The sequence below is a fragment of the Drosophila pseudoobscura genome, chromosome 3 (assembly GCF_009870125.1).
Source record: "Drosophila pseudoobscura strain MV-25-SWS-2005 chromosome 3, UCI_Dpse_MV25, whole genome shotgun sequence".
NCBI lineage: Eukaryota > Metazoa > Arthropoda > Insecta > Diptera > Drosophilidae > Drosophila > Drosophila pseudoobscura.
This window is the reverse complement of record NC_046680.1, coordinates 12,054,339-12,079,205: the sequence shown is the minus strand read 5'-3', so window position 1 is coordinate 12,079,205 and position 24,867 is coordinate 12,054,339. Positions and strand designations below refer to the sequence as shown.

The 24,867-nt window shown below is 45.8% G+C and overlaps 1 protein-coding gene across 1 annotated transcript; it reads left to right on the top strand.

The window, feature by feature from the left end:
* The first annotated feature begins 144 nt into the window (after positions 1-144).
* Rx (Retinal Homeobox) lies at positions 145-23,435 on the top strand. Its single transcript, XM_001360934.4, has 6 exons — positions 145-861; positions 1,648-1,779; positions 6,529-7,674; positions 7,757-7,923; positions 22,026-22,191; positions 22,249-23,435. Exons 1-6 carry the CDS (start codon positions 483-485, stop codon positions 23,028-23,030), a joined length of 2,772 nt encoding a protein of 923 aa, XP_001360971.3. The 5' UTR covers positions 145-482; the 3' UTR covers positions 23,031-23,435.
* The last annotated feature ends 1,432 nt before the right edge of the window (positions 23,436-24,867 follow it).

The window sequence follows — 24,867 nt, the reverse complement described above, 5'->3', positions numbered from 1 at the left end:
ACACCTTGATTCCGACAACCCCGAGCCCGGAGTCCTGCGCACCTCTCTCATGCCCAGCGCTCTCTCTCTCCCTTTCTCTCAGTCTCTCTGCGAGGTAAGCTCCGCCCTTATAGATGTGACGTGGGTATGCGTACCCATATATAGAGGTGGGGAAGTCAACCGGTTTCCAATTCGATTTGTGAACCCGGACCAGACCGTAAGCGAGCGACAGTCGCTGCGGCTTGTTTATTGCCAACTCTGCCTTGGCCCGGTGCGCAACGGTTTCGGTAGCGAGTCGGAACAATATAAATGGCTCTTGGTTTGGTTTCTTCTTGGTTCTTGAAAGTGACGGAAAATGTTTGACAATTAGCGAAAGTATAGTGAAAGAAAATCGAATTTGAAAGAGAAATAAATACAATTTGTGCGTGAATTTAGACTGTGATTTGCCATATCATTGAAGTAAGAGTGAAGAAAAGGAAGGAAATACGAGTTCGAAACTAGAAATGGATATCAAAGCGTCTACACCGCCAGCCGCCACCGTCCTCGAGACTGCAATCCCACCGCTCGGCTCACCCTCCATGGAGGCCAAGGCCCACAAGGTGGCAGCGGGTGGAGGAGCCGGCACCCCAGCATCGGCGGCCGCGTCAACAGCAACTACCACGGCCACATTCCAGCACATCTTCGAGCAGCTGGTGCAGCAGAGCGGCGGCAGCCCCAAACTGGCGCCCAAGCAGCTCGAGCACCTTCGACACCTGCTGGGCAACGTGCGGGACGCCAAGAACCTGCAATTTCTCGTCGAGAAGTTCAAGAACTTCGAGCAGTTCCACGAGCACTACGCCGGACAGCTGGCATCGAACAACAACACTGTGATCTCTGCGGAAGGTGAGCATGGAGCTTCTGTGGCAGCACGGCAGCACGGCAGCACAGCAGCAGAGCCGACGGCAAAGGGAAAACTGTTACGAAGGTTTTCCTTTTAGCCGGAAAGCGTTTGAAATTGCTTGATTACAGATTTAATTAACACAAATTGCCGCCGGACACGGACTCGGACACGGACATGCCAGGACAATTTCTCTCACTCTCTCTACTGCTTCATGTGTGTATGCGTGTTCACAGAAATGTTTTTTGCATTTACATGCACAGGGGAAAATTTGAGACAGAAATTATAAGCTAATTGCAGGACGCGGCAATTAGAGGGATTTTCCATTTTCATTTCCCCCGCCTAGATTACCCTTCGCTCTTCGAAGCGCTGTACATTCGCCGTTCTTTAAGCACAGTTTGTTTTAATTTCGTTAAAAATGCATAAAACCATCAGGAAATCAGAATATCAGAATATCAGGCAACATGTTGCCTACTTTCCAGCATGCAGATGCAGGCGTGACAACTGGTCATTAGGGGAGGATGCAGGGGGGGATCAGGCTGCAATTACTGCTTTTACCTCGTTAAAATCGCAAATAAAGTTGTGTCCATGTGTCCTTGTGTGGCCCTATGTGTGTGTGGCCGGACTAAATTTTAATACTTTGGAAATTGCTGACAAATTTGCATAGAGTCCCCCGACGAGAAGTTGTCGTGCGCCTAATTGACTTTGGCAAACTGTTGGCAAACAGGCTTTTAATTTTCCTGCTCTCCCGCTCTCACTCTCACACACACTCTACCTTTACTTTTCTGCAGATAGCAACGACTTGCTGAAGGACAATGCAAGGAAATTCGGGCCTGGCGGACAAACGCTGACACCACGCCACACAATCGACGCCATTCTGGGCCTGAAGAACCGCAATGGCAAAGCGGAAGCGGACGGCGATGGTAAGCCAACAAGCGTCATAAATCAAAATACCAATTCTGCGCAGAGCTTGATCCACTAGAATCATTTTGGCATTTGTCGGGCCCACTGGGTGCCGTCATGAAAGGCAAATCGATTTCAATTACCAGCTCACAGTCCGTCGGAATCAAGAAACACAATCGCAAAATTATATTAGCAATTCTTTTTGCCTTGAATAGAGCAGGGGCTGGGGCTCCTGGGCAGGTCTTAGGGGGTGGCTAAGCGGGTAACTGGCGTCGGGGCTTGCACTTTGGCAACGCCTCAAGATGCACGACAGCTGATAAGCAATCAGTCAGCGGTAATCGTTCATATAACCACCAACAGAGAGGGGGGGACAGAACTACCACATTCGAGTATTCCGACGATGCGCTACCCAGTATTCAGATCTATATATTTAATTATTATAAAATATAAATTATAAAAAATGTTAACTAAACATAAACTTGATGGATATTCATATTTGAGAAGCAGAATATTTAGATGCATACTCTTCTATGTTCTTGCTTTAGCTATTATTGATCTGGATCTGGATCCTCAGCTAGAATAGAAATCGTCTTCCGAGTGCTAACCTTTCCTTTTTCTTGTAACACACTTTTTGAATGTGGAATAATATACTTTTCGCATTCAGGGTACTATATGAACTGAAACGAAAAGAGCGGAAATCATAGATGGGATTACAATCCTTTTCCTTTGGTTTTTGTTTAAGTTTGTTGCCTTCTTTGAGGCCAATTTAAACTTTTTTTAGCTCAGTCTCGGGTGGAATGGCGAATTTTTTGAAGGCTTTTTAACTGGATTATAGTGTAGATTTGCGGTGCCAGCTGGTGATGGCGCCTCCTCCGCTCGCGGGTGCCACAAATATTCTCCTGCACGTCATTTATAATTCATTTCCCGTTCTGTTTTGATTGCCGGCAACCGATTGTCGCCCGAGCACGCCCACTACCGCGACTTGCGAAAAATGGGTGGGCATTGATATTTCCGCGATTATGAATCGCCTTAGCTCTGAGCCCTTGGATGATCCCAGCAGCGAGGTGACAACTAAAGGAGTTTCCAACTGTTGGAGTGTAGATCGGAGTTGAAAACCCGCTGATGTAGGCTAGATCGTAGTTTAGTGGGCTTTTAAGTAAGAAATGTGCTGAGATATACATCCCCTTTGTTATAAAGTACATAAGAATGCTAATTAAATTATAGTTTTTTAATTTCTTACCATTTATTTATTAAGAATCCAACAAAAAATATTAAGATAATTATGAAAACTGAATGAAAAATGGAAAGAGTTAATATATAATTTATTTATAATTTAATTAATAATTTATAATTTATAAGAAATAGTTTTCCTTTCGCGCCTCTTGATCACTAAATTTTCATTTGCAAACTCTTCTAAGACCAATGGCAGAAATAGATATGGTCCTTCTTCTCCAGTTGTATACTTTATTTCCCCTTCCCAACAACTATCATCACACCGAATGATTCGCAAGGCACTTAGAAACAATTTCATATTCAATTAATTCAATTAAATTGTTTGCGTTCGCATAAACCTCCAAACAGACAACAACAAGTTATCGAGACTTGTTAACCGCACGGACAGTCGACATTCTCAATACCCTCTGATCGGAAAATTCATAGAATAACCCTGATTACCAGTTACAAGTACAGGGTATTACAAGAGTAATAGCAGAACAAAATGGCGCTGGCTAGAAACGGCAGGAGCACAGGTTAAATGGCCGCAAATTAATTAGAAGCAAGCAAATTAAAGGTGGGTTAAGCAGAGGAGTGCGTGGGAGCGGGTGGTCGGAGGGGAGAGTGAAGTGCTACGGAGGAATGGGGCAGTAGGGGAGACGCAGGCAGTGGCCCAACCAACTGGTCTCGCATTTAAGCCATAATTAAACTGGCGGCCAGACACAAGCCATCAAAAAGCATTTAAATTGACAGCTGGCGGCAGTGGCTTCGGCTGTGGCGGTGGCGGTGGCGTTGGCGTTCCAAAATATCAAGATAGAGATACAGCGAGAGTAAGCGACAGAGAGAGAGAGAGAGAGAGAGACAGAGAGAAGGAGAGAAGGTGGGAGAAGAAGCACTCATTAAAAGCGCAGGAGGCACAAGTGCATTAGGACCTGATGTGTAAGCTGCATACGTTGGTCCGCATCATCAAGATCAAGATAACCAGAAAGAGATAGGGGGAAAAAGACAGAAAGAGAAAGACGTAGTGGGATCTGAAGCAATTGAATTGATCCCAAGCCGCGATCCATCTACACGAGATCTGTTAAGCAGTTGACGCGGCATTAAATTGAGCATTAAGTCATCTTAATGATTTTAATGCGTGTCTGTGTCCGAGTCTCTGTCCGTATCCCTGTCCGTATTCCTGTCCGTGGCCGAAGCGTGGCCGTGCGTCGGCGTCGTCTTATTAGCCGCTTTTGTGCATGCCATGTACATGCCCCTGCCACAACAACCACTTTACTTTTGTAGCACTTGTGATTGACAGTTTTGTTTATGGCTTGTTTTGCTTTTTGATATGAACTCGATATTGGATCTCTTGCGCCTCTTGCGGCTCTTGCGCCGGAAGATGTCGAACCGAAATGTGCATTTCCTTTCAGGGCCTCTACCTGTTTGGGCCATGACTTTTCGAAATGCTGTATGCTGGGCTTTGTTGTTTGTGGCTAATAACATATCAATTAGGCCGCCTAATGGCCAAGTATTTTGCCACAATGGGAATCTGTCAAATCATCATTAGGGATAGACAGTGAAAGGGAGAGGGCAAGGGAATCGGAATGGGAAAAAATGGGAATGGGGCTAAAGAAGTGACGCGATTAACGTCAATTTGTCCCTCAGTCTGGTCGGGATTCGTCGGAAACGGATCAGAACAAATTAGAGCAGAACGAGGCTGGCTCTCTTCGATGTAACTTTTATCGCAGTCTAGCATCTCCCTTCCCCCAGTAGCAAAACCTTTTAGCCTCTGATAATCGAATATTTACTGCTAATAAGAGTTGAAAACTCCCAAAAAACCAACGCACAAAATTCGGCTGTCAAATTTCCAGCTGCCAACTTTAATTGCCAAAGCAGCTAATGGAGAGCGTACGGAAATCATTTCTTAATTGAAGTGTCGATCAGTTGGCTGTGCTGTTCGTCTAGGACTGAATGAATACCCAGCTTGGGCAACGAACTTCGCTCGATCGAATCGATGAGTGAATGGCACATGAGCGTTGTTTAGGCGGTTTGTTCAGTACAGCATTCGGTAGCATCATTGCTTCATTATTTATGAATAAGGCTTGTAGTTAAAGCCAGTTATGTATGGATAAATTTGAGAGCTATATCATGTCAAGGCACTATCTAAACTTTTGTAGGGAAACATTTCGGAAGTTCATGCTGCGCCCTTTCAATATATTCATCACATCATTCACACTCTTTCCAATTGCTCCTGAGTATACCACTCTCCTCTCCCCTGAATCACTCTTGGGCACAGAAACTTTTGTCTTAACCTCTTTTTTCGCTGCTCACGCAATTAACTCACGCACTCCGTGTGGCCCCGCTCGGTGGTGCCGGCTACTGTCTCTCACCTTGCCTCATGTGGTTTCCATTCGCTGGCGCATATACCTGGTACCCGATTCTGGTTCGTGTCGAGTTGGGAGTCTTTTGTGCTACTTCATTTGCAGAGGCTTTCGGAATGTTTTGTTGTTAATTTCATTAGCACCACAGTGGCTCAGAAAAGTCGCATGCTGGGCGTGTAAATGTCGATTGATTGGTGAAAATATTCGGAGAGGTTAATGCGGGGCATTTACAATTTGAAGTTAATTGGCCAAGACGTTGACCCAATTAATCGAATTGGGGAAGAGTATCGGCTATGGCTGTGAAGCCCATAATTACATTAGACAATCGTTTGGGCGAACGCTCTCGGACCGACTTACATACATCAAAAAGCAATTAAACAAAAGACCATCAGATAATTACAGATATTTCTGGGCCTGCGACTTCAAAACTCGGGGTTTGACGGAATAATTGGATTTCTTTCTATTCTCCTGCTCCGGCTCCGGCTCCGACTCCATCTCCGCCTCGAAAGCCAATTTAGCATAGAAATTGAATTTGGTTACACCAAAATCCAGCCCACAAACTGCACAAAAGTCACTGCAAACAAGAGCCCCCCGAAAACCCCACCCGCTCCGCTCTACAAGCCCACATTGCCGCCTGGCACTGGAGCGGCGACAACTAATGACTTCCTTGCATGTCACGTGATATGCCCGACCGCCAGTTGGAACGCCCATTAGGGACCAAATACCATACCTCCTCATCTAAGCCAGTTCCCCCTAAGAGCCATACCCTGCTCCTTCTATTTATGTGTGCCTCTCAGCCTTTGGTTTTCTCGGAATTTTTATTGCCTCACATTGTAAATACGAGGCGGCTAATTGAAAGCCGTTTATTAGTGGGTGGGCGGACAACAGGTCTAACAGGTCCAAAGGCCGACACCGAAGGCTCACCCACCAACAACCACCAAATTAAATAACACGTTGTTATTAGCCGGGCTGGCGGGCTCTTAGCCACCCGTCTAACACACGGCTTTATGACTTGTCTGCCTCATTGAACATACTAATTAAAATCGAATCAGGTGACTGAGCAGGTGAGGGGAGGCGGCAGCCACGACTAGAGTATGATCTAACAAACGAAATAGTCCTGGGAAAAGAGTGAAAAAGTCGTGAATATAATACTAGATAAATCTGACCCATACACATTTCCTCCTTGCCTTCCAGGAGACATGGACCCCGCAATGGGCGATGAGGATGCCACCGATCTGCGCTGCGGTATGACGCTGACGCAGCTGCGAAATATGGATCAGCACATGGCAAGCATGCTGCAGCAGCACGCCAAGAACGGAGGAGTCTTACCCTACGGCACACCAACTCCTCCCGGTGGCGGCCAGCAGCAGCAGCCGCACCATGGCGGGCAGATGCCAGGCCCGCCGCCCCAGCCACAGGCACATCCACATCCACAGGCTGGCCACCACCACCAGCCCCACCATGCCCCGTTCGGCTATCATAATGCCTTCGGTTTCGGGCAGAGTCATGGGTATGGGCAGCAGGAGGACGCGGCTGGCAATTACCTCAGCTCCATGCACCAAATGGTCGAGGCCAATCAATTGCAGATCGCTCCTCAGCCTCCGCCGGCGGCCCCACCGCCACCTCCGCCCAATTCCTATGGCAGCCACCAGCAGCATTTGGCAGCACTGGCTGCGCATGCGCAGGAGCAGCACCAGCACCAGCAGCAACAGCAGCAGCATGGAAAGTATGCCAAGTCATCGCCCACGACAGTAACTGCGGCGGCGGCTCCTCCTGGAGGCTACTTTCTGGATGACCAGACGGCGCCTGGAACTGCTGCTGCCGCGCAGTCGCATACACAGATGACCAGAGGCGGCGACTACGACGAGCGTTCAATGTCCTCCAGCAGCGAGATGGAGGAGGACGAGGATGATGCGGCAAAGATGCAGCTCGACGGTGACCAAGGCAACATCGATGTGACCACGCCGCCCACACCCGGCGACCGAGCCCTAGCCAGCAAGCGCAAGTACTGTGATGAGAACGAGACGAAATTAGCCAACGGCCAGCAGCAGCAGTCACAGTTGGCCAATTACGCCATCCGAGCTCGGAACCTGGACGAGGTGCAACAGCAGCAACAGCAGCAGCAACAGTCCCACCAGCAGCAGCATCCGCAGCAGCAACAGCAGCAGAACTTTCAGCACGAGTACCGGAGCAGTGGCAACAGTGCAGCCGAACATGGCGATCGTCTAGCTGGGGACACTGAGAGCCTGGTCAACGGTAGCTGCGCCTCCAGTGAGGATCTCAACCAGACCAACAGCAGCGAGCAGGGCGAGAAAATCACATCCGGCAGCGATGATGAGGGTGGGTGCACCAAACTCTACTCTAGTCCCATGTCCCATGTCCTGCTCTGAACTTATCATATTTTTAAACTGACCCCCTCCAGGCCAGGACGACAACTGTGCCAAGAAAAAACACCGTCGGAACCGAACCACCTTCACCACCTACCAGCTGCACGAGCTGGAGCGGGCCTTCGAGAAGTCGCACTACCCCGATGTCTACTCGCGCGAGGAGCTGGCCATGAAGGTGAACCTGCCCGAAGTGCGTGTCCAGGTAAGCTATCTCCGATCCCTCCTACCACCGATGCAGGTTCCTCTGTCTCGTCCTCTGCCTTATTCTATGCACTGCTCTGTTCTGCTCTGCTAATTGTGCAATCAACGTGTCTGTGTCTATCTGGAGCCGCAGACGGAGCCAGGCTCCGGAAATTAAATAATTTCCGTTTGCAATTTATTTTAACGAAATTAAGCTGTGCCAGCTATTCAGACCTTCCATCCTCATCTAGGAAAGGTGCTAAAAAAAAGTTTATATCTTTTTGCGATTTGACAAGGATTTATAGCTGGGTGGCAGGTGGGCGAACCGGTTTGGAGGGTATATTGTGATAGCTAGCGATTCTTCCCGACTTTACTCGTTTTCCCCAGTTATCGGTTAATATTAATTGAAGAGATACATAGTACAAAAATCAATCAGAGCTTATTTTCGAACCATTTCGTACAATCATTTTCAATTCAAACTTGATTAGTTTTCACAGCCGCCATATCATCAATTACATCCACTGTATAACTGAACCCGAAAACCCATTTGATTCATAGGACGATTCATTTAAAATTTTCAATGCCTATTGTCCCTCTGGGGATCCCTTACTGTGTAGTAATATTTGTCAAACTTTGGGCATAACTTTCCTCCAAATGTCTAGAACAATTTATGTCTCAATTGCGAAATGACAACGCTAAAAGAGTTTCAAGTTGGTCGGTGGCCCATTCAATAAGTTTTCCTTTCTTTGGCGGAGAGAATTATGCATTTTATGTGACTGTGCGCCTTTTATGCGCCCCGTGGCAGTGGCTGTGGCTGTGTCAGTGGCAATGTCTGAGGCAGTGTGGCAGGATGCCATGCCATGTCTGGCAGCCATTCGTTTCGGGTGGCAAATTGTGACGTGAACGGGCAGGGCGCCTCGTAAATTCCATTCACGGCGGTGTAGCATAAAATACGCTTTACCAGAAACTATCGACGTGCCGGAGTGGGTGCCTTGGCTGCCTTGGCGGGAAGAGCTCTGGGAAGGGCTCTGCTTTGAGGCTGCTCCAAGTTCTGGAGTGGACCAGGCGATTGGCATAGTTTTCCAGGCAGCGGCGACGTAAGGAGTAAGCTTCCTCCCTCCCCGGAAAATGTACGGGACATATCAAATTTCATGATTTCGTTTCGTTTCCTTAGCCGACAAATCATTTTTATTGACTAAACATTATCGTGCCACAGCCAGAGCGAGAGCCAGAGCCAGAGTTGGCGACACTGTCGTCGTTGTCGTCGCAGTCGTAGTCGTAGTCGTCTCCAACACAACCCAGGACATAAATAAATAAACAAAAAGCAACAAAAATCGTATATATTTATAGGTAAACGAGTATCTATAGCCCAACTGTATAAACGAAATACAAAAGTAATGAAGCGAAATCGCATAAAAATTTCTCCTTACACCGGGTCCGGGGTCGGCCCTCATGTGTCACTTTGTCAAATTGACACGAATTCAAATTATGCCAGCAGGACCCGAAACGGGCCCAAGTTTCGAGCAGGAGCCGGAGTGGGAGCAGGATTTGGAGGGAGCTTTCGAGGACCCCACACCATCCACCCAGGGAGCCAGGGATCCAGGGACCGAGGGCGGAACGGAACCCTTTGACTCGTTTTTTCGATTTAGTGGGGTGCACATACCCTTAACATATACATTCCATACCCTTTCCACACCACACCCAATACCCTCCCCCTTTCTGTGTGTAATCGTATTTGCGGTTAGTTTGCATGAAGTTCTAGTTATCGTTTTCTCCTTTTTCCTCCTTTTTATACCCGATACTCAAAATGAGTATTGGGGTATATTAGATTTGTGATGAAAGTAGATGTGTGTAACGTCCAGAAGGAATCGTTTCCGACCCCATAAAGTATATATATTCTTGATCAGCATCAATAGCCGAGTCGATTGAGCCATGTCTGTCTGTCCGTCTGTCCGTCCGTCCGTCTGTCCGTCTGTCCGTCCGTCCGTCTGTCCGTCTGTCCGTCTGTCCGTCTGTCCGTCCCCTTCAGCGCCTAATGCTCAAAGACTATAAGAGCTAGAGCAACGATGTTTTGGATCCAGACTTCTGTGATATGTCACTGCTCCAAAAATATTTCAAGACTTTGCCCCGCCCACTTCCGCCCCCACAAAGGGCGAAAATCTGTGGCATCCACAATTTTGACGATACCAGAAAACTAAAAACGCAGAATCGTAGAAGATGACTATATCTTCAAGAGTGCAAAATCTGAACCAAATCGTATAATTATTATAGCCAGAATCACGAAAACAATTTCACTCTTTCTCGCTCTGTCTCACTCTAACACACAGGTTTCATGGTCGGTTTTGCCAATTACAAAATATGAGTTCAAGGATCTCAGAACCCATAAAAGCTAGAGCAACCAAATTTGGTATCCACACTCCTGTGATATCGGACCTTGACCGTTTCCTGTCCAAATTTCGCCACACCCCCTTCCGCCCCCGCACAGGACGAAAATCTGGGGCAACCACAAATCTCAGAGACTATTAAGGCTAGAGTAACCAAATTTGGTACACACACTCCTTTAAGATGTCACTATAAAACGTATATCTCAGAATTTCGCCCCACCCCCATCCGCCCCCACAAAGGACGAAAATCTGTTGCATCCACAATATTGCAGATTCGAGAAAACTAAAAACGCAGAATCATAGATAATGACCATATCTATTAGATTGCTGAATCTGGATCAGATCAGATCATTTTTATAGCCAAAAGGAACAAATCAATTTGCAGTGGCTACGCAGCGCCCGACGTCACGCTTAGACTGATTTTCTGTCTCTCTCGCACACACTCTTTGTCGTGTCGCTTAATATTAGCGCCATCTGCCGGAGGAGAGCCATACTGACTTAGTATCGGGTATAACTGTAGAGTTGCGGTGACCGCAGCAACTCACAACGTTCCCCCTCGTTTTTGCTGGGAAATTGCTTGGTGTGCAACTCGTTGAAGGTGGAAATTTGTTTTGATTAAGTTTCCACACACATACACAGTCGTACTCCCTCGTAGGCTGGAAAAAAGGAAATTGTAACCACAGTTGACAGAGTTGTTTCTTTCCAAAACGCAGTCAGCCATCCACCAAATACAATTTCTCGTTTAGACGAGTTCATTTTGGGGCTCGTTTTAGATTTTTTTCTTTATTCCGTTTTCTGCTGCTGTCATTGCATTGTAATAGATTTGCTAAATGTTTGTTTAAAAAGTTTGATTGGATTTTGCATTTGTGTCGGAATATTCTCTGTGGCTTCTTTGATTGTTGTTTAAATGGCAATATTCCTATTCGCATTCGTTGGGAGACAGGACAAGGACGAAAAGGGCCAGAGCCCAGATATCGAATGGGAATTGTGTCATTTTGTGGTTTGTCCCAGGACAAAGACGACAGCAATTACGTAGTCCAGAGTAGAGCATAGGGATTATCTGCGATGGTAACCAAAACAAAACGCGTTAAGCCAGCAAATTAAATGGCAGATTAACGCCCAAGAACAGCGCCTCAGCCAGACAATCATTAACACTTGCCAAAGTCGGGCCCAATCGCGCTTCCTTCCCCTGAGAGCTCGGGCATATGGCCGGCTCTCGCTGGATGACAATTACTTTTATTTGGATTACACGCTGTCAGGGCTGAGTGCGCTTTGAGGGTTGTCTGCCGCTCAGTGAAGGGTTAAAGCCGGCAGTCGACTCAATCACACGCCGCATTGGGCCGGGGGGCTAAAACAGTTTAATTAAAACTTAATGCGGCATGCCCGAGCAGAGCGAATCGAGATATCCCAGGAAGATACATATGTATGTATGTTTATCTATATGCATATGTATATGCACTAGTAAGATCTGGGTCTGCATGTCTTGGTTTAGTTAACCGAACAAACATGACTATTGCCATGTGCAACGACAATTTTTATTGGGTTTATTAGCAGCAAAAACAGACGGAGGCAGCAGAGCTTGTGTCAATTATTTTGCATAGTCAAATGATTAAATATCGTAAACCTGTCAAAATACCCTTCAATGCCAGGAGGCGAATCATATGAGTAATCCTGTGTAATAGTTTATTTATCTGCATACGAGAATATTGCCCATACAACATGGGTGACGTGACAGAGGCAGTGGCAGTTCCCTGCCTGGGGGCGGGGCTACTCTGTGGATGTGCATAAACAGCAAACAAATAAAAATGTCATTTCACTAACAAATAAAATAGATTTTTATTGCATTCCAGTATTTGCCCTCGCCTGTCTCCTCCTTTGGTTTTAGTTTGAATTCGGATTTCCCTCCTCGACATTTCCCCATTTTTATGCTCATTTCGTTCTGGTTTCTGCTTCGATTATTTTTTATTGAATATTTACTTCAACTTTGGCATTCGTTCCCTCGCATGACCGTTTTATCGACGTACCGTACCCACGTACCCACTCTCCCGCCCTCCATTTGCTTCCACGCTTTCGTTTTCACATGTCATAATAATAATGCATATTAGGTTCATTTGTTTGGCCCCCAGCCCCATCTGCACTGACAGCCCAGCCACCAGGCCCCACCCCCTACCAAGCCCCATGAAATCCTATACAAATCTAATAATGAAAATGATCGCAAGCTGCCATCATCGTGGAATCGGGGCAAACTACTTGTCGTATTGAATATCTTGTCGGGACTATCAAATAAGCAAGTCGGACAAATGGGTAAACTCTGAATACCTAAGTGGCTGGTGCTGGTCCTGGTCCTGGCCATAGTCCCACTGGGAAATGGTGGGGGAAAATGCGGCACAAAGCTTTGCAACTTGTTTAACGTATTGTCGGAGAGGACTGCCCCTTAGGGCCTTCTGTCTCCTTGGGGCAGGGCAGCATTCAATAGCCGTTTATTAGGCACTTGCCCTGATTTGCCAGTATGACCAGTCCGCGGTAATTTCTTGTACAATTTCCTTTATTTTCGAGTGCTATGCGATGAAATATGCAGCAGACTCAACCGACAGCTGCCCTCAAGTGTCGGGGGCAGCTATGATGGTGTGGCCAGGGCGTTCAGAGGGTGGGTGTGGGCCAAACAATTAACACATTATGCCACCTTTGCATAACAACAACTACTACAACAACAGGGACAGCAACAAAGGGGAGTGGAATAAAAAGAAAGCCAGGGAAAACAAAGCCACCGCAAGGGTAAATAAATGTCAGGTCACAAAGGCAGACTTACATGTAGGGGACATATTTATACGTATTTTTATGAGGATTACACATCTGCCGTTCATAAAATGTGTACTTTTATCAACTGTCAAGTGAAACAAAAGACGAACAGGAGCAAACTTCAAAACACTGAAATGAAACGCCTAATTATCGGTTGGGTTCCCCTACAAATTCTTTATGCAAATACATCTAGACGCTAGGGAGGGTGTCGAGCTGTAAAATTGTATTAGTTGGAAAATGTTCGGAACATTTTTGAAATTTGTTTGTTAATATTTAATTAAAATTATATATATTTCAAAAATATAAAATTTATATGCGTACAATACTACGTACAATAATTGCCAGAAATACTTTGAAGTATTGAACATTTATCTATAATAGACTTGATAATAATTCCTTAGCTTGTCAGTCTGATCCAGTTAGATGAGCTCAGGAGAAGCAAAGCTTCTTCTGCCAGGTGGAAATCTTTTGGCGGTGGATAAAGACAACCGGCTAAGGCTGAGGCTGGTCTCGACAGAAGTTCGCCGCTTTCAATTAGCCCTCATTAGAGCCTCGACTCACAAAGGAGAAGAATGCCGCCTGCGATCGGGACACTCCCACGCGGAATCCGTGTCGCACTTAATTAAACTTGAAAGCCACGAAGAGAAGTTGGAAAGGAGATAGCAAAAGAGAGAGAATGGAAAGATGGAGATGAGTAGGAGAATGACGACGCAATTGCCGCGCGACTCAAAGGAATTCCAGCGGACGGCTACTGGGACGGAGATGCCAACGGATCTGGCAAGGACAACATTGTCGGCATCGGCATCGGCATCGTTTGTGTTTATTTGCAATGGCATCCAATTTCAGTCTTTTATGCGACTTATTGAGTTTGCCCTGCTCTGCTCGATGCCATCGTTTGTCCTGGCCCTGGCTCTGGCTCTGCCAAAGGGTGTTCTGGCTCTGTATGTGCGTTTGGGTTTGTGTGTGAGCCCGGGGGCAATTTTAAAGCCAGCCGCCTCTCGACTGTGCCTAGACCGCCTTTTATCTGCTGCTCAAGTTTACATAGCGCATCCTCGCCAGGACTCTTCTCTCATAGACCACGTGTGTGCACCATTTAAGCTGCGAAACGTGTCTTTTTTGTCCCTGTTTGCCCAATTTCTACCTCCACCATGGATGCGCTTTTTAGCACTAATAAACTCTCTATAGCAGAAGAGGCAGGCGGCAGGAGTCGGACACGTGGCAAGGATTTCTTTTAGGAGCTGCCACTAAAGATCAGTTCCTTCCTTGCCCTTCACATTCGACGTTCAGGACTCGTCTCCAATTCACCGTAACCTGTCAACACATTTCAATATAAATGCATAAATCAAATGGAATGAAATTATAAATCATAGGCCCCCGCCTCCCAGTCCCATTCACCCTCGTTCGGGTTGCTGTTGCAACCCCTGGCCCGGCCGAATGGAGTGACAGACAGGCAAACAAACATAACCTCACTTGACATCGGGGGTTCACACAACGGATGAAAGACATCAATCCCCCTACCTCGGCGCGCGCGCCCAATATGTTTGGCTTAGAGCGAAGCAAAATATGAACAAATGTAATCAAGCGAAGACAATTACAATTACAATGAAATTATTTCCCATTTTGGCATCGCTTTTTTTATGGTAAATTACTTTTGGCAAAATCCCTGGAATCCTTCGATGCTGGCGGTTCCTGAGAAAACGGCCAGGGCAGCGGCAGCTGCTTCCACCGGGAAGAAAACCTCCAAGTGTCAAGTGGGGGTAGTGTTCGAGGTTGTTGTTACACCCCTCGCCGCGCAGATTGTTGCTTATGAATATTATTCAATTTGATCGCCTAAATGCTTTGTAATGAGCTGCACATCTGTTCATGTTTTTTCTGCTTCTGCCGGAGTCAAAAGTGGCAAAGGATGAAGGACCTATCCAGCGGTGCGGGTGTTTTCGGGCATTATAGTATTATTGCATTATAGCTTTGTCCCGGGTCGGATGTCGAGGATGAATTCAATTAGGCGGCAACATTTTGATGACTTTGATTCGGAATTGTGTAATCTGCGTTCAAGTTAACTCGTTTCGTTTGCCCTGTCCTCTCCATCAGAGATACTCGTATCTCGAATCTTGCAGTCGACTCACCCATCTGCATCTCTCGAGTGCTCTCTGCTCTCTGCTGTCGGTTTAAATGGGCACTGGGCTTAAGTTGTCAAATTAGCAGTCACAATACTCGTACCATTTCAATACTAATTCCGATACAAAGTCAATCAAAGTTCAACCCAAAGAGACCCGAGACAGGTAAATGGGTGGGGGACATGGACATGTGAGCGATACCCGAAATTGACTTAATCAGCTTTACATAAATGCTTATTTTGACAACACTGAGGGAGGGGGAATGCGGAGCAGATCCGATCCCCACACACGCTAACTATGCGGGGCCCAAGCGGCTTATTATAATTTTAGACATCATATTTATGAGACCCAGGGCCCGGGACCCGGGGCCCGAAAGGAGCTCCAGTTGGGCCTCGCTTTTCCGCTCTTAATTAATTCCCGCTGCCTGCTAATTGGTTTTATGCGTTTCTTCCACAAACTCCTATTGCGGCCGCATAAATCACAAAACACTTAAACAATTTTCCGTGCTCCGACCGGGTTGATTATGTGCTAATTAATCACCTAAACAAGTTCTGCTCCGGCTCGCAGGTGGAATAACAATATTATTTTCGAAAGCACGCAAAATATAATTAAGTTATCAGGCACAACTATGGAACCTGGCCCAATTTATATTTGTCACAGAAATATGTTATACCCTCCCAAGGGGAATGATGTGCTTTGCCATCGGAGCATGGAGGCATGACCAGCCTTTAGAACAATTTTTTCTCCTTGCCATTCTCTAGTACCTTATTTTTAAAGAAATTTAGGCTCAAAGATATGAATGCAGGCTGTCAAGATATGGCCACTGCTAGATGTGATATCCGTTCTAAGCCTTTTCTGCTGCTGAACTAAATTGTACCGAACTTCGAACATTGCAGGTTAAATTGAACTTTAATTGAATCTAATTAGTATGTACAGCATGTAACTGTCATACGGACGAACGATTTGTAAGAGTAACTGAGCCTTCGGTTCCCCGGGAAAGTCCTCATTTCTTGATCCCGTTCCACTGCTTGCGACTGTTTCAAATTAAAAATGCGTCAACAGAAATTTGTTTCTGTGCTGGGGAAGGAGAAGTGGCAGGACCTAATGTCTGAGTCGGCATTCCAATTCCAATTCCCTGTGCGACAGTTCGACGGAGCAACATCAACCCCGCCAGGAGCGGAGTCCGCCCATGGCTGGTGTTTGTCGTCCTTTGTAGCCGATTTAACTGCTTATTAACTGTGCGTGCGCCCGTTTGTCCGTTCCCTTGCCCGGGCTGCTGCTCGGCATGTCAGCGAGTAAATAAATAGCTAATTAAATACAGGGTGCCACGTGTCTCCGGGCAAACACGCCCCGGCAAACAAGGTTCCCAGCCCCTGCCTTTGACTCTGGCCAAAGTCAGGCCGCGGTGAACAATTGAAATCCTAAAGAAACCTGAGCGCTTGATCGAGTGGGTGTAGGATTTGATTCTCGCTTCATTTCGTTTTGTCCTGTGTAACATTTCCAGGTCATGAGATTGAAGCGCTTTCCTTGACTTTTCCTTCGCCTCGGCGACATTTGAGGCGGAGCCGCTGTTGCCAGCGTCTGCGGCTGTCAGAGAATCGAGATTTGTCGTGTGTTTGGCTTTCGATTACAGGTTTGAATGGAGAACTACGACTGTAATTAGGAGGGGGTGCGAAAGTATGGGTAGTGGATGGAATTCTTATATGGATACTCTCAAGGGATGGCAAACATAATATTAATGACTGCTCTTCGTCATCATTTGCTTCTTCTAAGAATTATATGCCTTGGATATCTTGTATATATGGAGTCATATACAATGGGCGGACAAGGATTCTATGACCGTCGGTGTCCTCCGAAGAGAGCTTTCATGTCTGTCTCCAACAAGCCAAATGAGAATACTTTTGGGGGTCCTGATTCTTCACCAGAGCTTTGTTCAATGAATTAGAATCAGAATCCTCATGATGAGTCCTCCGACAAGTCTCCCTCCTCCCTCGGCGGCGGCTTCGAGTGTAAATCAATATGCTTGTCGGCTCTTAAACTAATTAAAACATCTTGCGGATTGTGGTCGTCGTCAAAGCTTTTGTCTTCGCTCTAATTTGTTCTGAGTCCCGTCCCACAAAAGCAACCGAAACAGGATGCTCGAGTCTCAGTCGTCGTCGTCGCTCGGTGCTGAAGAACGAGCCCCGGAACTAAAAGCCAACAATGGAATAAAAAACATGTCATAAGCTACCAGGGCAAGGACTCCTCGCTGTGGCTTTGTCCCTCCGACTTCGGTCTGAAATTATGACAGCCCCTGGATGGATGGATATATGGACGCGGTGAATGGAATTGGATTGAATGCTTCATGTCTGTCTCTGTTCAGGCAAAAGGCTGGGCCAGGCATATAATTAGGCTCCCCTAGCCGGGATTTGAGGATTTTTAATTGAATTAAAGCTTGCACAACGGAACACGGCTGAGACGACGCGACGTCCGCGAAGAACCCTTCCCTGTTCCCATGCAGTTTGCATTTGGGTTATTAACTTAGGCGCCGCTATCAATATCCTTGAACGCAACGGGTTGTCCAGAACAGTTCGATTCGCCCCTCTAGGGCCGAAGGTCTCTAATTGCAGGCCATGCTGGGCAATATTTTTGTTTCTATGCAATTAACTCGCTTATCGGCAACGAGAACGAGTCCGAACAAACTGCATTCGATGGCATCAGGGTTTCAATCAAATTGATTGAATTGCATGACAAACGGGCGGCACTGGGATAATTATAGCTCTGTTCCAGGGATAATGGTTGTGCCGTAAGTAACTGGAGTTGCAAGTTGATTCCCCGAGCTGATTTCAGGTTCAACCCACTGGGAGGGAAAAGTGGAATAAAACATGACACTCTCACCACTCTTACCAAAGGGATTCCTTTGCATTTCTACTATACTATTCAATCTATTCCAAGCCTTCACTTATCTGTCATCATACGAATAACGTAGAATACTCGTCACATTATTATAAGACCCAGACAGGGATTCTAATAGAGTCCTAGAATCAGTCTCTGTACTATCGTACGTTGGTTCGATTATATTTTCAAACTTTCCTCATTTTTTTTAGTGTAGCCCCGCCCATTTTCCATCAAAGCGAGAAATTCCACCTTGTCTTTACATTTCAATACATTTTAGTTGACACATTTGTAGCCCTACCGATTTTCAATTTGGCTGCCACACGAATTTCTCCCAGTGTAGCCTTAGGTTCGGGTAAATGATTTGTCGAGGAGGCCTTAACCACAAACACGATCCCGGCAACCAACCGACAGAGGAACCTACCTACCAAAAACGGAAGTATGAATAATCCAACAAGACCTGTGTAATATCAAGTCGAGCTGCAACAATTCTACCCCCATCTCTTTCTCTTGCTCTCTCTCTCTCTCTATCTCTCTCTCTTTCTCTTGCTCTTTCTATATCTCCCACTCACTCACTCTGTCTCATTCCTCTCTACACAAGTTGCAAACAGTTTTATTAAGCTGCTGAAGCTCTTGTGTGTTAAAAGTCAATTTTCCAATTTGCAAACTGTCAGAAACATTCGAAAAGCAATTTCTGCCACACAGCGAGTGAAAGAGAGGGATGTCTGGCTGGGCGAGTGAGAGCGAGCAATATAGGGGGAGTTGCGTATACGCCTTGTATGCTGTGTGGGTTACTTCTACTTCTATGTGCTTTCCCATTTTGGGGCAACAACGACACTTTGCGGCCGAAGTTTTCCAATAAAACGGCAAAACTTTGCTGCGAACAAAATTAAAGAAGACGACAAGGAAAATGCTAGCAAAGAGACGGAGAGAGTTAGAGTGAGCGAGGGTGAGTGAGAGGGAAAGAAGAGATGATGATGATGATGATGCTAAAGTGGGCTCCGCACGGGAGACTGGTGATGGGCTATAGGGTGGAACTGGGGACACAAATTGTTTGCTGCCAATGTGAAGTTTATGAAAAAGATTAAAGTTGAAAAGTGGTTGCCTGCTGGGGACGGGGGAGGTGGCGCACAGCGCACCCCAACCGGGTGATGAGCTGGGGGTGTGCGAAGGTGGGCTTGTGGTGAGTCGCGTGCCCCACATGAATGCCAAATTGCTGCAGGCCTGCTCGATAGAGGGGCGGTGTGTGGGTGATTGAGGTTGAGAGGCCAGCGGCAGCGCCAGCACCAGAGTCAGAGGAAAATGTATCAAAATTGAAAATGGCTGAAAATGTGGATGCGTGTGCTGTGTGGGTGGGTGTGTATGTGTGTATGTGTGGGGAAGTGCTTGTTTGTATTTATGTCTATGGGGTGGAAAATTGAGTTTGGTCCATGTCAGAGCAGAAGAAGGCGCGACGAGTGGTAGGTGGTGCTGGGTGGTTTGTGGCAGCATCAACAGCCAAAGATGAAAGCAGACAATTTTGCCAACTTTTGGGTGGATGGCTCTCTCCATGATGATGATTATGATGCTGTGGGCGTGCCACCCGCCAGCATGGAGCTCTCTCTTTTATCATTCGCTCTCTGTTGCTCCCGCTCACTGTATCTCTCTCTCGCTTTCGTGATTTTCCTCTTGTGGGGTTGTGAGGGCATTTTCATTATGACGCGCCATGAATGGAAATTACAAAATTGATTTTGATGATTTAATTAAAATGAAGAAGCACAAACTCAAATTATAACAGTCAAGAGGAGTGGCTCGACAACCTACACCCTCCCTCCCATCTCCGCCGTATTGAAGCATTCTCTCTGGGTGTATGGGTGAATGGGTGTGTGCTGTATGTGTGTGTGAGAGGGAGAGGGAGAGGAGTTGAATGTGGCCTAAAGCTGCTAACTTTAATTTATTTTCTTCGTACAGATTTGAGAGACAGGAAATTAGACTTTCTAAATGGGATTCCCATTTGCCGGAGCCACGGGGTGATCGGAGCTTATGTGGAGTGGATATGAGATGGAGAAAGGGGGGAGGGTACTCAAGAAACTGGAGCACTTTTGTTATTGCTGGCTGTCTGCTCTGCTAATTGATATCTGACAGATATTCGGGATTACTCATTTGATTGGGTTTTGATTAGCATGAAATGAGTTTTTGATAGTTGCAAATCAATGGGAAATTATGTGCAGCTCTCGTAATCTTTTGCGACAATAGAGGTTGATGGCTTTACGCTCTGTAGTGCCATTTTACATTATCATGTCCATAGAGATGAGACCTTTAGTGAAGAAATACTTAATAATTCTTAATAATATTTCATATAAATCGAATGTTGGTCAAAATTACATGAAGAGAAAAATAGTTTTCTTTTGGAAACTGTAATATTTGAGTTAAATATTCGGTCGTTTTGGCAATAAGGAAAAACCGACACCTGTTTCACATGCCAAATATTGATTTCGATATTTTATCTGTCAACGGGATTCACAGTTTGTTGTTTTTTTGTTTATTTGGGTAAAGTAAAATTTGAGTTGTGATTATAAATAGATATATTAAGTTTTAAACATCTGCAGATATTATCATATATTTTACGCTCATAAAATGTTGCTTTTAAGAAGAAGAATCTTACTATTTACGAGTATCCAGCAGTATATTTAATTGAAAAATATGTATGTTAGTATCAAAGAGTGGAAGTGGAAGTTGGCTTTACTTATGAAAAAATCAATTGTGTAATAAAATCGTAAAATGTTAAGCGTTTATGAATTAAACGTAGATCAGTCAGTATCTGAACAAAATATGTCCCTTCAGAATATCGTTTTATCCCAAATATCTTAGAATATTTTGTATTATTATATATGTATTTATCTAGCAATGTCCAGTAATCTGCTATCCTTGTTAATAGTGTACATATTATTAATTAAGCCATTTCAACGAGCATTTTCCGACTGGTGAAACTCGTTTTGCAAATCAATTTCGGGCAACCAGAATAATTTTACGCGCCATTATCTTTAATTAAAGAGCCACAGACGGGCGACACAAAACCACGAATCGTGCACAAATATATGTACATACATATATACTTGAACACATACATATGGACTTATACGAGTTTCTGGTAGAGTTGGGTGAGGGGTTAAAATATATGTAGTCGTATTTGTGGCAAGAGCATCAGCAGCTGAAGCTCAAACTCTGGCTAAAAACAACACACAAACAGCAACAACATTTAATGGTAATGAAATTTTCATCAGGAATAATTTCTTATTAATTTGCGCAAATTGCGTTTAATTACTTTGAGCGTGGCAGAGGTTGGTCAGGACTGGGGGCTATGGAAACTCATTCTCTGTAGGTGGCTTTTATGGGTGTTTTGCTCTCCCTCTCTCTCTCTCTCTCTCTCTCTCACTCTGACAGTGCCTTTCCCTCAGTTGAAGCCACTAATTAGACAGGCACACTAATACACACTCATTGTTGCGATAATTCTAATTAAAGCGAAGGCGAACTAATTGGATGTTGCCTAACGGGACTCTGGCTTGGTGTGTGTATGTGTGCTCAGCCATTTTGCTTGTCTGGCTGTATCTCCTCTGTGTTCTGTGTTCGTGTGTGTGTCTGTTTTCATTAACAATTTCAGCGCTGGACGCCATTTTGGTTTTTGTCTTGCTTGGAGCTTTTTATCTTCCGGCATTCTATAGCTGTCTCTCTCTCACTCTCTCTCTCTCAGCCCATTCTCTCTTTCCCATTCGGCCCCTTGTCTTTCAGTTTATTCCGTTTTCTCATTATGCTTTAAGGCTGTCTTCCTTCAGTCGTTCTTCTGGCTGCTCTTCAGAGACATTTTGGCGCCTGATTAAATTAGCGCGTTTCTTGTCAAGTGATTAATTTAATTGCTCCGTGCGCTCTCTAAGCAAACTAATTAGCTAACCCTCCTTCTTCTCTCTCTCTCGCAGGTCTGGTTCCAGAATCGTCGGGCCAAGTGGCGTCGCCAGGAGAAGTCGGAAAGCCTGCGTCTGGGCCTGACGCACTTCACCCAGCTGCCTCATCGCCTTGGCTGTGGAGCCTCCGGTCTTCCAGTGGATCCCTGGCTGTCGCCGCCGCTTCTGAGTGCCCTGCCAGGTGAGAGTCTCATATTCAGCACTCTATAGCCCCTTTACTCAGACCAATCTCTTGCAGGCTTTCTCTCGCACCCGCAGACGGTGTACCCCAGCTATCTGACCCCACCGTTGAGTTTGGCGCCCACAAACCTTACGATGAGCAGCCTGGCGGCCATGGGACACCATCACGGTCATAATGGACCACCGCCACCACCGCCCGGCCACGGACACGGACTCGGACACGGGAGTCTGGGACACGGGCATGGGCATGGACATGGCCATGGGCATGGCCATAACCAGCCCCAGCCACCCCCGCCGCCGGGTCCACCCCATCCCCATGGAGGCCATCATGTGGTGCCGCTGTCCCATCTCTCGCCGCACCTGTCACGCATGTCACCGCACGCCACATCGCTGGGCTCACCCCACCACGGAGTGACGTCCGCCGGCCTCACCCCCCTCACAACCCTCCACAGCAGCCTGCCATCCACCACGACGACCGCAGTCTCGTCCTCGTCCTCCTCTTCCGCCTCTCTGGAGTGCAGCGGACCGGATGTCTGCATGTCGCCGCAGAACTTGAGCCTCTGCAACGCCGACTCCAACGGGGAGGCGCGGGACAGCAGCGACCTGGAAGCCTGCAGCAGCAGCAGCAACCACGGCAGCGGCCTGGACAAGTGCGCGACCAATGCCAGCATCGAGCTGCTCGACGTGGGCCGGGAGAGTCCGCCACCACCTCCGCAAGCATCGGTGAAGCACTCCTCGTCTCCGCCGGCGGACATGCGGAGCAATTCGATAGCCACGCTGCGCATCAAGGCCAAGGAGCATCTAGACCAGCTCAACAAAGGCCTTGTGTCCATGGTCTAGCCACAGAAGGTTCCTAGCATCCGCTTTGCGTCACCATCACCTGCACAGCAATTCCATTCCTCCCTTAATCTTAGTTCTTCTTAGTTCAGCTCCAATCAAAATCCTCTCAAATCAGCTATGTTTTCTATCTTTAGTCATTAGTCTAGAGAATTACATGTTTTAAGTCTTTGTTTTAGTTATCTACATGCAATCCGGCCGTGGCGTACGTTTGGTCCTCAGAAAGACCAAAATAACCTGCCTCCGGCACTGCAAACTGCAAGCCAGAACCAGTGAAAGAGTTTCCTATATCGTTCAACACAACTGTGCAGAATGTAATTTTAAAATTTCCATTAATTCAACAGCAAAGGACAAAAAAATAAGTCTAATCATAAAGCATATTAGCACAAAATAAATATAAACAAGTTTTAGCTCAAAGAGGCATTGATTAAATGGGGAAGGGGCAGGGGATAGGGTGTTTCAATTAGCAGGGGAGCTAATCAGGAGCAATCAATAACCCTAACCTACTTGTCTGGCCAATTATGAGGTCTTATCTGCCTCATTGATCGCACCCGGGAGCTGTCAAAGTCTCATTAATGACTTGATTAATATGAAAATCGGGAGACACTGGAATGACCTCTGTTGAAGGTGGATATTCAGACAATCAGTAATTAAATGCAATTAAAAGGGACTAAATGCAAAGCAAAAAAGACCTCCGCAAGGTGAGTGCTGTGGGATGGCGGCACATGTGCAGTAGCCGCATTTCGATCTAATAAAATAACGAATAAAATTATAATTGATTAACGCCGCGGGCAATTAAGCTGCAAGCATGTTGCCCGCCCCAGGGGGTAGTCTTTCCAAGTTTGCATATGTATATGGTATAAACCGAACACACATGTGTATCCCACAAAGACCTCGGCACAATGATAATTGTTGGCAATTACATCAGACCGCTTATCACACGCACAACATCTACGGGAAAATCTCACCCAAAATGCATACTGCTACAAAACACACACGTGAAATAGAACTCTACATTTACACAGAAATTGTCGAGGGAAATGGAAATGGGAGTCGGGTAATGGTTATGTTAGCATTTAAGGCCCAGTTTAAGTTTAATGACAATCACCGATTCCGCTATTTCGTGTACTCCACAATTCCACGCTCACAGCTAAATTACTTTAAGCTGTTCTCATTCCATTTTTGACTAGGATTTCAGCGAAAAACTACGAGTATGTATTATAATTTATATCGTTTTATCTCTGAAGGTGGCACTCAATATTTGAGATATGTACTTTTAACAGGATCATATTTCTGTATCTTCTGTTATTATCTTATTTCTTAAACAAAAAATTAATTTATTTAATACTAATTTACATGTATATTTCGTAAAGTGTTGAGCTTTGAGATTTAAATCTAAATTCAAATCAGTCATGGCTCAGTGGCGACAATAAAAACCGTTTCTGTCGGCCGTTTTTGAAACTATTTGAATGTTATTTACATTACATGAAACCTTAAATTCTATGGCAAGTAACATAGGGGAATAAAAACTACAATAAATAATAAGTACTGAGCATTAGATAAGAGCTCAATTTATAAAGATAAGTTTTCAGTTCAAGGATACGGAATACATATAGAAAATGAATATCAATATATACACAGATATACATCTAAGCGATTTTACATGTAGATCCTACATTTCGTTATATGTATGTAAAATTGCACGCTTCATAAACTATCCGTACAGATGGCGTCACAATGCCTGAGCTTTTGGCGGCTTGGCCAATGTACGCTTGAGGTATAAATGTTATTATTTATTAATTACACAGCCCCACAAAAACAAAATATCGTGCTCGGCTGA